Source organism: Megalops cyprinoides, chromosome 4 (genome assembly GCF_013368585.1).
Source record: "Megalops cyprinoides isolate fMegCyp1 chromosome 4, fMegCyp1.pri, whole genome shotgun sequence".
NCBI classification, from domain to species: Eukaryota; Metazoa; Chordata; class Actinopteri; order Elopiformes; family Megalopidae; genus Megalops; species Megalops cyprinoides.
The window spans coordinates 3,595,001-3,609,761 of record NC_050586.1 but is presented as its reverse complement, the minus strand read 5'-3'; the positions used below and the strand labels follow the sequence as shown (position 1 = coordinate 3,609,761).

The 14,761-nt window shown below is 50.1% G+C and overlaps 1 protein-coding gene across 1 annotated transcript in view; it reads right to left on the bottom strand.

The window, feature by feature from the left end:
* Window positions 1–301: 301 nt before the first annotated feature.
* The window catches only part of LOC118776805 (NMDA receptor synaptonuclear signaling and neuronal migration factor-like), a 31,261-nt gene continuing 16,801 nt past the window's right edge, over window positions 302–14,761 (bottom strand). Inside the window, exons 6-15 of the mRNA XM_036527376.1 lie at window positions 9,301–9,353; window positions 8,190–8,279; window positions 6,982–7,109; window positions 6,444–6,527; window positions 5,621–5,654; window positions 5,448–5,518; window positions 5,008–5,087; window positions 4,811–4,913; window positions 1,778–1,853; window positions 302–748 (exon numbers count right to left, since the gene is read on the bottom strand). Of these exons, the coding sequence (XP_036383269.1) occupies window positions 651–748; window positions 1,778–1,853; window positions 4,811–4,913; window positions 5,008–5,087; window positions 5,448–5,518; window positions 5,621–5,654; window positions 6,444–6,527; window positions 6,982–7,109; window positions 8,190–8,279; window positions 9,301–9,353 (817 nt within the window). The 3' untranslated portion in view covers window positions 302–650. The remainder of the gene's footprint in view (window positions 749–1,777; window positions 1,854–4,810; window positions 4,914–5,007; window positions 5,088–5,447; window positions 5,519–5,620; window positions 5,655–6,443; window positions 6,528–6,981; window positions 7,110–8,189; window positions 8,280–9,300; window positions 9,354–14,761) is intronic.

Below are 14,761 nucleotides of genomic sequence, written 5' to 3'. Positions count from 1 at the left end.
CATACACGTAATATTCGTATAGCTTTAGGCTTATTACATCTTCATGTAGTATATATAGATGAAAAAGAGTTTCTTCAATGAAATTTGTATCTCCTGAAAAGTTCAAAGAAGTAAATATAGCCCCTAAGGAGGACTTATTTAGAGACCTGAAGGAGAATGGCCTTTGCCTCACTGTGCCGCATTGTCAATACAGCAAATGCATGCACACACACACACCCAAAACAAAAGGGTCACTATCGGTCTTCACTGTCCAGACCGATCAGTGTTTTTTCCATTCGTCCTTCTCAAGCTCTCTCCTGCTCTATTCCTGAACTCTACCTCCACGCTCCCCTTCACGTAGTTTAAAAGAGAGCAAGTCCCCCTCTCTTCCTCCCTCCCTCTCTCTGCACCCGAAGAGTCTTGCAAGTTGGGAGTCTGAGACAGCGTGACTCCTTCGCCATGGCGACCACAGAGTCCGTCCCTCCGGTCTTTAGATCAGGGGAACAAAAGGATTTCTTCACTCTCTCCACCTCTCCTCTTTTCCTTCTCTCTCTCTCTCTTTCTCTTTCCCTCTCGTTTTACAGCCCCGGCTTTCGAAACCAGCGCCATCGCCGTGGGTTACGCAGAGTGACATCCTGCCCGACGGGCATCTGACAAAAGGCAGGGCGGGGTCACAAAAGGTCTTCGTAGTCAAGCAGCTTGGAGTGCTGTCGGGCTTTCCACAGCCTGAAGAGGCGGAAGTCGAAGTACATCTCGATCATCTCCTTACCTGGAGTGAGCGGAGAGCGGGAGGGTGGAGGGAGAAGCGAGGGAAAGGAGAAGGAGAAGGGAGACGTTTACTTTTCTTCATCACATTGATGTAGCTTAGCGTCATACACACAGGAATTTTTCCATCTGTCCTGTCACCTCAACATTAAAAAAACCCCTACACTCTGCTCTGTAGGTGTTCTGCTCTTTAGAAACACCCTTTTGATGCATTGCGAGTAGAATAGTATTGGCAGACTGTGATGCACATGGTGTGGCACGGCCCTACCGTGTACCTTCAAAAACATAGAAAAAAAATTGCTTGGTGGTTTAGGATATGTTGCATGCAACAGCTTTTAGGAACGCAACCCTCATGTGAGGAGAGGATTCTTTGTACGTGAAGTGTCTCTAGCAAATCTCTAGTCGGCATCTGCTCATTTTCTCTGAGTGTCTGTGTCTGCACCGGCATCAGAGTTCCTGGCATTTGGGTTTGATCAGACTCAGCTGGTGGATGTTAGTGAGAGAGAGAGAGGGGCTCCCTGGGGTAGCTGGAGATAATGAGAAGAGGGGCAGACGTGATAATGAGGTTTTAATAAGGGAATAATTGCAAGAACATCAATAAGCGCGCTGATGGAGGGTCGTCTGTGTCTACAGAGATAAGCATGTATTTACATGTGAGTGCACGCCCCATGTCCTTGTCAAGATATGCGTGTGTGTGCGTATGTGTGCTTGTGTGTGTATGCGTGCGTGTGTGCGTTCATATGCATCGTTATTTTAGGAATGGTTGCAGGAAAATTACTATTTGCAATCAGTGTTCGCCCTGTAGATTTGTGTATTTGCATATCTGCCATCAGTTTGCATACAATAATTCAACATGCACTGTATGCATGTACACGTGTGTGTGCATCTATGCATTGTATGAGTCTGTGGGAGTGTGTCTTTTTATAAGTGTGCATAAGTGAGTGTGTGTTTGTGTGTGTGTGTTTATATATGTGTTGTGTGCCTTTTTATACATGTGTGTGTGCGTGTGCGTGTGTGTGTGTTCTGAACTCACCTTGGGCAGACAGCTCCAGGGGAGACCTGAAGTCGATGGAGTAAGGTCTCATCAGGTTCTTCAGGTTCTGAAACAGCTGGAGGCGAAACAGCAGGATGGAGGCAGTGTGAGTGTGAGTGTACGCTGACTGTCCTGTACCTGAGCAGCTCTCCTGTGGCCACACCTTACCACTGACTTGAGCACTGCACGGTACAGAGCATTTCAGTGAAAAGCACCGGACTTTGCCAGACTCCATGGGCTGCGGCCCATGTTAATGTGCATGCTCTGATATAAATTTTCCAGTATAAATATTAGCTCAGGGTACTGGCCTGTTGGAAGAGGCTGGGAGGCAATGCTCTGTGTTCTGAGTCTCTCTGTGGGCTCTGCAGAGCCAACGCTATGACCTTTGCCGCAGGGAGGGGGGGGGGGGGGGGGGGGGCAGGCTGATGTTTGAGCGAGGGAGGGAGCGATCTTTGCTGGACGTCCCTGTCGGGGCGCATTAACTCACGCCCCCGCCCCGCTCCTCGGCGCCCCCCTGTGGCTGAAAGCAGCAGGCGCTGTGGCTGTGAACGGTCTCCCAGGCAACCGAATATGCTTTTCCGAGAGCAGGCTCCTCACTGCAGTCGCCGTTCCCACAGCAATGTGCTTGGGCTGGGCAGAGGGGGGGGGGGGGGGGGGGTTGATATGCTGCTGCACTGAGAGGCACGTGGTGGAGGTCAGGGGTTGTGGGGTCACAGGGTCATATCCCAGCTGGGACCCTAAATTGCTCAGGCACCTCCCTGCAGCATACTAAACAGCCATCCCCATGAGCCAAGTGAAACCTCTAACATTAGATCACATATTGGCCTGCCAGAAGATTATATCAGGGTGACATTCCTTGCATTGTAAATCTGATCCATTTATACAGCTGGGGATTTTTTTGCTGAACCATTTCAGGTTACTTTTCTCAAGAGTACAAGAGCCATGACATACTTGGAACATGGGGCTCAAACCCATAACCCTCTGATTATGTGTCTAGTCCCTTGACAACTATTAGACAATGGACCCACACTGCCTGCTCCACGACACCACACTCTCTCCTCCACAGCCTCATACTGCTTCCTTGTTAAAGAAATCAGGAGTTTTTTCCCCCTGCATAGTAACTCAGAGAGTCTGAGCGAATCTTGCGGAGACCTGGACTTGCGCTCTACAAAGAGCCCCATGCGACTTATATAATGAACAGCAGGATTTGCAGGTAAGCTGCCCTGTTAGCTCGCAGGGCTTTGATAAAGCGGAGGTGAAAACTCACCGCTCTTTCCCCCTGCATTATGTTGGCTCCGGCTCCGCTGACAGTAGGAGGGAGGCGGTTTGAGAGTATTAGCGCAGAGAGAGAGAGCTGGGAATGCGGAACCCGGTGACAGAGACAGGGAGAAGCTGCCATCGAGCGGCTACGCTCTGGGTGCACCTCGGCGGGGTCGCCAGGCGAAGGATAGCAGGATGAATAAAGCCGTCTCCTCGCACGGGTAGCGGAGGGGAAAAGATTGTTAAACGCGGCAGAAAGAAACAGCCCTTCACCTGCTCTCCTCTGGTGGCGGGCGCATCGACCGCTCTGTGTGACATAAACCGGAGCGGTGAAACAGGCCGCGCTGCGCACCCAAAGGACAGCTGAGCACAGGACTGTGGGAAGCTGTGCATCTCTGCAGCATTGATGTGTGTTTGACAGAGTGTGTGTGTGTGTGTGTGTGTGTGTGTGTGTGTGTGTGTGTGTGTGTGTGTGTGTGTGTGTGCGTATGCATGTGTGTGTGCGTGTGTGTGTGTGTGTGTGTGTGTGTGTGTGTGTGTGTGTGTGTGTGTGCGCGTATGCATGTGTGTGTGCGTGTGTGTGTGTATGTGTGTGTGTGTGTGTGTGTGTGTGTGTGTGTATGTGTGTGTGTGTGTGTGTGTGTGTGTGTGTATGTGTGTGTGTGTGTGTGTGTGTGTGTGTGTGTGTATGTGTGTGTGTGTGTATGTGTGTGTGTGTGTGTATGTGTGTGTGTGCGTATGCATGTGTGTGTGCGTGTGTGTGTGTATGTGTGTGTGTGTGTGTGTGTGTGTGTGTGTGTATGTGTGTGTGTGTGTGTGTGTGTGTGTGTGTATGTGTGTGTGTGTGTGTGTGTGTGTGTGTGTGTGTGTATGTGTGTGTGTGCGTATGCATGTGACTGTGGGAAGCTGTGCATCTCTGCAGCATTGATGTGTGTTTGACAGAGTGTGTATGTGTGTGTGTGTGTGTGTCTGTGTACATGTGTGTATGCATATCTGTGTGCGCGTGTGTGTGTGTGTCTCTGTGTGTGGGCGTGCAGTGATGGCATGCCCGCCTCTAGGCAGCTGTCAGGCCAGCTCATCCTCCCCGCATGTGGAGTGTCAGAGTGTCAGAGAGTCAGAGCGGGGGCGGAGAGGTGTGAGGAAGCCTGTCAGTCACGGGCCAGACTGATGTCAATCCCGACCGCAGCCCCACATCCCCAGCCTGAACCAACCCCTGGTCTCAGATCAGCCCGCTCCACCGCTCCGTACGCCAAAGACAGCGCGAGGTAATTAAGCACGACAGAGGAGAGAGCTGAGAGCGTCAGTCCCACAGCACGCACATGGCAGTGTGCTAAGGAGAGAATACGTTCAGGTGAAAACATACTGCGCTCTGTAACACACCGCACAGCCATATGGCGGAATACAGATTAACAGCCACCATGTGGCACCGACGCAGCAGGTATGGAAACAGCAGAGAGCGAACACAGCGGGAGAGAGGGGGGTTATTTATGATATAGCGAGCCGCACGCCGTACGCTGTACGCTGCAGCCCCTCGGAGCTGCGTCACAGTGCTGCTGGGATTGCTGCCTCGGTCTGCGCACACAGAGACACGCTGTTCAACTCAATAAGCTCTGCTGGCACGACAGGTAGAAACGTTCGGTTGCCAAAAGCAGAGCAGACATTCTGGCACACAGAGCGCATTAAGTCTTCAGAGAAATAAAAGACAAAAAAAATGAACTTTGTGATTGTGACTGCTATGGGTCCTCCCGACAGGCAGAGGGCGCTGGAGTGTACCTTCTCTCCGTTGGCGTTGCCCAGCACGTAGCAGCCCATGATGTGGATGAGGTTGGGCTCGGGGTTCAGCTTGCTCATGAATCTGCTGAGCCTCCTCCAGAAGCTGCACAGAGGGACACAGGCAGGTTGGGAGGGGTTAGGCTCGGACACACAGCCCCAAGACAGAGGCTCAGTGATGAGGCAGTACATGGACTCACTGGATCATGTCCTCCTCCTTCTCCACCTTGGCAAAAGTGGCCACCTTGTTCTTCAGCAGGTACAGGTGCCCCGGACCTCCCTGAAGAACAGAAAGAGGTCACACACACATACACATACACACACATACATAACATAGAGGTAAATACATACAGAAACACATACACAAAAAACATACACAATTGCACTCACAAACAATTACATGCACACTCATCAACACATATGCACGCAAACACACAAAAACACCAAAACAAAGTTTCACTCACAACCATACACATACACACACAATCACAACTTCACTCACATACACAAGCAGACACATATACACACAATCACAACCTAACTCACATACACAAGCAGACACACACATACACAATCACAACCTCACTCACATACACACACAGAACACAATTCCACACACAAGTAAACAATCAGGTCTCACCTGACAGAAGATTAGCATCCTCCAGATCTTGCATCCTTTCCTGTAGGCTGTCAGTTTCTTGTCAATCTCCTCTACAAAGAGAGGGAGTGAGTGACAGAGAGAGTCAAGTATCTGCAAAGATGCTCATACCAGACAAACTACCAAAACCAGACAACTATTCATATAGCACTCACCCAGAATATCATCAAATGTGGCGTGCTCATGGTCCTGTAGAGAGAGGACACAGCCATCAGTGCTGAAACCACAGCCTGACCAAAACACATTACAAAACAGAGATCAGAGTGTTGGGCCTGCACAGTGTTTGGATTTTGGTGCAGGTGTGGTGTATGGTGTTCAGTATTTTGGTGCAGTCCTGGTATACTGTGTTCAGGTTGCTGGCGCAGTTGCAGCATACGCTGTTGGGTATTTTTGGTACAGGCATGGCACATTTCGTTATGGCATATTTGTTTTGTCTTTTGGTAATGCAGTCCTGACTTACTGTTTAAGATGTTAGTGCAGCCACCTTGTCTAGTAGGATGTTGGTGCAGGTGTTCAGTGTTTAGAATGTCATGCAGGTGTGGTGTTCAGTGTTCAGGATGTTGGTTCAGGTGTGGTGATCAGTGCTCAGGGCGTTGGTTCAGGTGTGGTGGTCAGTGCTCAGGGCGTTGGTTCAGGTGTGGTGATCAGTGCTCAGGGCGTTGGTTCAGGTGTGGTGGTCAGTGCTCAGGGCGTTGGTTCAGGTGTGGTGATCAGTGCTCAGGGCGTTGGTTCAGGTGTGGTGGTCAGTGCTCAGGGCGTTGGTTCAGGTGTGGTGATCAGTGCTCAGGGCGTTGGTTCAGGTGTGGTGATCAGTGCTCAGGGCGTTGGTTCAGGTGCGGTGTTCAGTGCTCAGGGCGTTGGTGCAGGTGTGGTGGTCAGTGCTAAGGGCGTTGGTGCAGGTGTGGTGTTCAGTGTTCAGGACATTGGCACAGCCACCGTGTTCAGTGTTCAGGATGTCGGCACAGGTTTTCCACTCACGTAAAGGATGGGGATGATGGAGGGGTCGTCTCGGCGTATGATGGTGGGCACATACTCCGCCTTCGGGACCTTGGAGGAGATGAGCTGGGACAAAAGAGCCTCAACTTAACGCAGTCCATCTGTCTCAAAAATCCCTGAGCTGCGTGTCAAAGTGCTGCTGACCTATTTCAGCGCAGAGCTATATTTACTGCCACTCTGGGAAGCTTGTTTACGGTATGAACAAAGTGTTCTTTTTACCTGGCCAGTGAGTCAGTCTCTCTTAGTGATGTATGTGGCTGACGGGGCTCAGAGATCAGTTCTCAACTGAGAACTGCGCTGTCTGCTTACTGCTGGGTGACACCCCTAACTGGGACAACCTACATAGCTTATCAGTTTATACAGCTGGGTATTTACTGAAGAAATCTGGGTTAGATAGAGATATTATGGCATCCCTGCGGGATTTGAACATGGATCCAGACGCAGCTGGCCAATGACTGTGCCCTTCTGCTGGGCTCCTGGCCAGGTAAGGCGGCCGCCTGCAGGTGGCGGCGTTTCTCACCATGATTTTCGGGGGGATAAAGTCGTCCCCCTCGCAGGCCACTCTCTCCATCTCTCGCTCCTCCTCCCAGTCCACGTCCTCACACGCCACCTCGTCCAGAGCCCCCGAGGAAGACTGCAGGTCCCCACCTGGGGGAGACAGGTGGGGAGAGGGATACAGGTGGAGACAGGGGAGAGGAGATAGAGAAAGGTGGAGGTAGGTGGAAAAAAGGAGGAAGACAGGTGTAGGGAGATGGGACAGAGGACAGGTGGAGGTAGGCGGAAAAAGGAGGAAGACAGGTGGAGAGGAGAAGGAGACAGGTGGAGATAGGTGGAGAGAGAAAGGTGAGGGCATAATTTAAAAGGCAAAAAGGAAAGCACTTCACTGCTACACAGCGAAAGGAGGACAACGGTGACAGACAAAAATACAGAGACGCAGAAAACACATTGCGTGTGACCACGCCCCTGGACATGGAGAGGAACGAACTGCTGCCAAAGACAAACACAGAATTAGCACCGCGACAGACAGAGAGACAGACGGACAGACATCCGATGAAGATGAGCATCAGAGACACATACACACAGACACAGACTGTGACACTTACAGAAACCAAAAGCTCACGCACACACACACACGTGTGCACGCATACACATATGCACACAAACACACACAAGGGAAAAGACAGACGTTCACAGAGAAAGACTTCCACAGAGTGAAAGACAGATGTCAGAGTAACATCGGCTAGGCGGAAGAGTTTCATGGTAGGTGAGCAGGTTAGCTTGCGTGTGCTGTGTGCGAATGTTTTTGTTTATCCGTTGGCATAAGCTTGAGAGCTACAGTATCTTTAATGCCAAAGTATCCTCCAGTAATGTCTTTTAGCACCGGCCTGTTAATTAAACAGATAACCAGAGAGGACAGGACCAGTAAACTCCTCATTTTTACAGTAAATCTGCATATGGCGGTACATTTATGTCTGTGTGCGTTTGTGTGTATGTGTGTGTTTGTGCCTGCATGAATATGTGTGTTCGTCTGTGTCTGCATTTGTGTGTGTGCATGCATAAATATATGTGTTTTCGTTTGCATTTGTGTGTGTGAGAGAGTGCATGTGTGCATGTGTGTGCATTTGCATATGAGAGAGTGTGTGTGTCTGAGAGAGTGTGCATGTGTGTCTGTGTTTGTATGTATTTGTATGTGTGTGTGTGTATGTGTGTGTGTGTGTGTGAACTCACTGTCTCTGGAGTTGTGTAGAGAGTCAGGCTTGATGGGGGTGGGGTCACTCCAGGATCGGCTGAAACTCTTCGCTCTGCGATCGGCGAACGCTATTGGGGGAGGCCATGGGGTTGGGGGGAGGGGGTGTTGAGGGGAAGAGAGTGTCACACACACGGCTCCACCCACTCAAACACACACGCGCGCACACACACACACACACACAGACGCACGTACACAGACACACACCTCACTCTCAACTAAGCTGCTGTCTCCTGAAAACACCTTCCTCCTCCTACTCAGTTCTAGCGACAGCGACACAGCGTGGGCAGGCGTTAGGAGCCCAGTGCCCTGACCGTGACAGTCCCGCCCAAACTGAATCTCTGCCTGAGCTTCAGACACAGAGAAGGAGGAGGACTCTCAACTCATCCAGCTCTCCTCTAATCTCGGAGCAGCCAGGCAACACTCGGTCTTGACAGGAAAAAATCAACATTCAGCATTTAAGGGTCGATGCACCACTGAGTGTGATATTCTTAGCTACACCACATTCTCAGTCATATCAGTTTCCAAGAAACAGTCAGTTTGAATTTTCTTTGGTTTTGGTGTCAGAAGCGTTTCCTCTTGTTTCCTGAGTCTAATCAAGACAAGATACCTGTAATCGCTTACAATGGATTTACTTAAATACACAAGAGTTTACTTTTCTTTTTCTTTTTACTTTTTCTTTGTTTTCCTTTAATGTTGCAGATTCTTTTCCTCTACTGTTAATTATTCCCACATGTATCACCAACAAATTCACATCAACACACAACACACCAGTAATGACCAAGCAATCATTGAGCTGCGTGCACATGCTTATGCCACATACACACACACACACACACACACACACACACACACACACACACACACACACACACACGCATACACACACATGTACGTATGTACGCACACACACACACACACACACACACACACACACACACACACGCATACACACACACACACACACACACACACACACACACACGCACACACGCACACACACACACGCATACACACGCACGCACGCACACTAATGAGGTCGAACACGGACACGCTGGCTGCGCAAACATTCACACAACCTGAGTGACTCACTTTGTGCTTTCACCCGCCTGCTCCCAACCATTCTCAGGTGTTTCCGGAAATTTCTGCGGAGAGAGGGGTTGGAAGAACGGAGGTAGACGCATCAAAGAGAGACAGAGAGAGAGGGGGAGATAGAGAAAGAGAGAGAGAAACCAGACACAGACAGGGAGTGGAGAAAGAGAGAAGACATTTTTAGCCCAGTTTTTTTGCCCGATATGGAAAATTCTAAAAACAATACAACAGTGTCTGGTTATGTACCCTGGAGATGAGTGTTTGAAGTTACACAGCCAGCAGTACCTGCCTCATCATATCTGCCACCAAAACCCTCTGCACCCCCCCCCCAAAAAAAATGACAGGGTTTGAACCCTGGCAGAGGGACCCACGTCCATATAGGTTTACGTCCTCCGGGGAAAAGCTCGATGGATATTGCGCCCACACTTCACCAAAATAGCTCGACTACCTCAGATCAGCTCAGTAGGTACAGCACACTCAGGTCTGCACTGTTAGACGCACTTTCAGAATCTCCACCACGCACCTCGGCCTGATTCCGAAAAAAACCCATCCGTTACCTCCTCAAAGTTCAGCCTGTGACTCCACGACTCCCTCTACTCCCACACAAAGCTGTTCCGTCACTGCACGCACTCCACATTCACAGCTAAATGTCACGTCTATACCAAACCGCACGGCTCCGATCCAGCGACATTTTCAGGGCCCAATTAAACGGGGAACGGGGCAGAGCCGGAGGATCTGAGAGGGCTGCCGGGGCTGCCGGAGCGGGCTTTGCCTGAGAAAGGGTCTGCGCTTAGCACTTAGCGATTAGCGCCCCTGTGTTGCAGCTCAAAGGCCCCTTTTATTAAAGTCTCCTTCTACAGCTGCAGGGCAACTGTTTTTATCATACGACGCTGCAACCTTGACAGAATGGGGTCTTTTGTCAAATATTTCCTAAGCAATTACAGCAGCACAAACCCGACAATGCAGACACACCAAGCTCTTTACCCATCCTACTCACATCTTTCTGACTGTCCTGTGTGTTCTTCTGATGTATGCATGCATATGCGTGCGAATATGTGTGTGCATGTGTGCGTGTTTATCTGTGCATAGGTATGCGTGCATTCTGGGATATATTTGGGCATGTGTGTATGCAAATGTGAGTGTGTATGTAGGCATGCGCATGGTCTGTGGATATATGCATGCATGTGTGTAAACGTGTGTGTGTGTGTGCATGTGCGTGTGTGTGTGCGTGTGTGTGTGTGTGTGGTCTGTGGATATATGCATGCATGTGTGTAAACGTGTGTGTGTGCATGCGTGTGTGTGTGTGTGTGTGCGTGTGCGTGTGCGTGTGCGTGCGTGTGCATGCGTGTGTGTGCATGCGTGTGTGTGTGTGTGGTCTGTGGATATATTCTGTTCTCTCTCTGTATCTCATTCCCTTCTGTCTCTCCTTCTCTTCATCAAATTTAAAATGAGCTTCATCGCCATGGCAATCAATAGACTTGTGTCGCCGATGCACTGCAAAACAGTCACAGCAATAAAACACAAAAATCTAAACTCGTATCTGAAGTCGTAATTACCCCCTACTTAATTCATGCAGCCATGCACCTTGAACTGCCCCAATACCCAAATATTGACTGATTATTAAATATTCAAAACTCATAACAATACACATACACATAAACAAATAAATATCCACAAAAAAAGGGATTTCATGAAGGATATGAAAAATGGAGTGCAAAAATGTACAAAAATGTACTCTGCCTCTCGCACTGATTCGAGGAACTAGGTGTACTCTCTCCCCTGGCTCCCATTACACAACTGGATGGCTGGCGTCCTGTAACCACGGCAACGGTTCATCTTCAAGATCAAACAGCTGTAGTGAGTAGTACGGGATATGGGGGCGGGTGGAGAGGGTGTCCTCAGCTCACCCAAAATGACTGCTGTCCTTAGAGGAGGGAGGGAGAGAGAGGGGGACAAGGGGAGGGGAACGGGCCAGGGTAATCCAGCAAAATAACTGATAGAGAGAACCAACACGGGCTTAGATTTGGGTTATTCATGCTGGATTAGCTCCAGCGCCAGTTTGCAAGCCGTATGCTCTGTGTTTAAAATAGGAGTTCCTGCTGTGTCTTTTTTATTATTTTGTGAGTTGGTAAGTCGGTGAAGTGCTCTCATCTGCTTCATAAGCATACAAATGAATGCAAACGCGAACGAACACGAGGGTAATTCACATGACGCATCATTAGTACTGGGGTACGCTGCTTTAAACTATCGAACTCGTATTACTCAGCTAAGTGGCCTAAGAGAGCTAACTGAGCTAAATGGGGAAACCTGGCTAACTGGGTTAACAGAGCTAACTAAGCTAAATGGGGAATGTGGCTAACTGAGCTAACTATGCTAACAGTGCAAACCAGCCAGAGGGCTAATTGAGCTAATTGAGCTGAACTAGCTGGGCTGACTGGGATGAGGTAGTTGGTCCAGTGCTAATCCTGCCACTGTGTCCTGTTCTCCTAGCTCTCCCTATCATTTTCTCGTTGTGGTGCCCCAGTCATGAAGGATGGATTGCCACTATGTGCCCCGACAGGACATCTCTCACCCTGACCCTCGCCCTACCAACCCCTACTCCCATCCTCGCACGGGTTTCAGTCCCATCAATCCCGCAGGCTGGCGGTCACACACAGCCGAACACCATCACGTGCCGATGCGCTGGGGTTACATGCCGCTGGCTGTGGGCTCTGGAGGCTACGGGACGGTGCACCGCACGGTACCGCCAGCCTCCCAGAACCCCCGCTGCTCCGCTGCACGTCACTCCGCCGCACGCTTGTGTCCGCACCGCCCCGTGACTGCACCCTGGGATACGACCGCTGCCCTACTTTTCCACTGGCCTCCTTTCCTAGCCATGTGCCGGGCCTGCTCCGTTCAGCCAGCCTCATGTAGGTCCTGCGCAAACCATGCACTTAATTGAGATAATTACACGGAGACCGCCACCCACCATGGGGAGGAGCTTGGCTTGTGAACCGCCTGTCATTTATTTTCTCAGCCAATCACAATCCAGTCTAACAGGTGTAATATTCCAATAATGAGGAACACCCACGCAATGCTGATTGAGCAGGTTAGTCACCCGCTGCCTTTGATTGGTTGTCCTATGTGCATATGTGCAGTTGTGTTGTTGGGTCATTGGTAACCATGGCTTCATTTGTAGTACACCTCCACACTCAGCTACAGATGGTATGTGGCAGCGAAAAACTGCATTACTGGAATGTACTGTACATGTGTTATAGACAAAACAGGAGGCTGGGGGGGGGGGTGAAGGGGGGGCTTGTGGGTGTATTTGTGTAGGCGCCTATACTGTTGAACAAACGCAGGGACACCAGTGTATTGCTGATTGATTACTGATTGATTACTGATTACTGATTGATTATTGATTACTGATTGATTACCAGTGTTCTGGTTTTGTATTACTTTGTTAATTAACAAAATTGTGGATTCTTTCTCATCAGTATTCTTGAAGAGGAGCCAAAGAGAACTCCATATATAATAGCAGATAATTCAGGCATATTACCAACTGTCCCATCTGAAAGTGCGAATGCTGTGCAGATCTCTCTGCAGTGAGTCATTACGTTATTACACCAGACATGCCGTTACAAGTTTAAAGCAGGTTGCTGGAACAGGGGGTTCTGAGCGGGGGAGGGGGTTCCTATTATTGGGATATTCGGTCCTGGGGGCCAGAGGAAATTAAAATGTCAAATCTGTCAGAATGCACATCCTCGATAACTACTGACATGTCTGAGATAACACTTGTGCGTGATGTTGCAAGTGGGAGGGGTTTGAGGAGAGAGGTTGGGGGGAGTGGGTGGGGCGGGCTTAGGGGAGGAGTTTCAGGGAAAGGGGTGGGGATTAGAGGAGGGTTTCTGGGGAAAGGGGGTGCAGAGGGTGGAGGGTTAGAGGCAGGTTTAGGGGGGGTTTCTGTGGGACGGGGTACAGAGGGGTGGCACGTGACAGGACGGGACACCCAGGACACGGTACCTCTCCATGACTGCTGCCTCCTGCTCTCTTTTCCTCCTCTTTCTCTCAGCAATGCCTCGGAAAGCCCTGCTGGGACGTCACAGCATTAATTATGGGGCAGAGGTGGGGGGGCGTGGGGAGGGGCGGCGGGAGGGGGCAGTGTGGGGGAGTGACCTCTGAGGCCAGTTCTCAGTTAGTATAGGGCTGGTAGCGTCAGGGCAGATGTTTAGTATCAAAGACAGACAGACGGACTACACATTTACAGCACACAGTAACTAACTGTTGACTGTGACTTGAGTGTATGGATGTGTGTGTGTGTGTGTGTGTGTGTGTGTGCGGGGGTGGGGCTTCATTATAGCACATAGCAGCTGTCACAAAGTATTCTCTGTGACATGATGACAAACCCAATATCTATCACCCGCAAGGGAGTCCTGGTTTGAATTACTGTCATGTCCTCTTAACAAAGCCAGATTGCAGCATGTGTGTGTGTGTGTGTGTGTGTGTGTGCATGCATATGTGTGGGCGTACCTGTGTGCGTGTGCATGCGTGTGCCTGTGTATGTTTGTGTCTGTGCGTGAATGTGTGTGTATGTGTGTGTGTGTGTGTGTGTGTGTGTGTGCGCATCTTACATTACATCATGCAGACACAAACTAGCCTGTTCTGAGGGACTTGACAAAGGCCATAGCACTGAACACATTACAACAGAACATTACACAGCACACTACACCAGTGCACCTACAACACTGCCCCTACCACACTGTTTACATAACCAGTCTGTATGTTCAGAATACATAAAGCTATGCAAGGGTTACAAACACAGCTTCTCACTCACAGCTAACACGCGGTTTGCATGCTCGGGCAAGTTTGTATTAAACCTTACGCAGCATTCTGAATTTACTGTAAAGTAATCAACTGTGTGCTTTCTAATCTATTCTCAGATATATTCGCCACCACTTTGATATCTCTGATGAGCAAAAAGCAAGATGTTTTCAATATGAATTCATAAGAATACAGTACATTATCTCACCCCCTCTCTCCCTCTCCCTTTCTCCTTCCTCTCTCTCCCTGTCCCTCCCTCTCTCTCCCTGTGCTCCCTTTGTAGTCACCGTTATATTGCATTATGTAACATGCGTGGCTGAGTGGTGCTGAATCCCTCTCAGCGGGCTGACCCTGACTCAGTGAGAACAGCTGATCTGACTCCCTTTGAAGGGTGACGCAGCGGCCGCTCAAAGCCTAATTGTGCTCTGAGGACGTCTGCGCTCTCGGACCGCAGCGCGCCGGCCCAGAGAGCGTCGACGCAGCCCTCCTCTCAGAAGCGGGTGAACTCGGTGTGACGCATTTGCTAGCTGCGCCAGCGAGACGCGCTCAAGGCTAAACCGCGTGCTACAGATGAGCTGGGACACCTGCGCTCTGCCCCGCAAACTTCAAACACTCAGCTCAGAGCTGGGAGACGGCAGGGGTCAGAGGTCAGAGGTCAGAG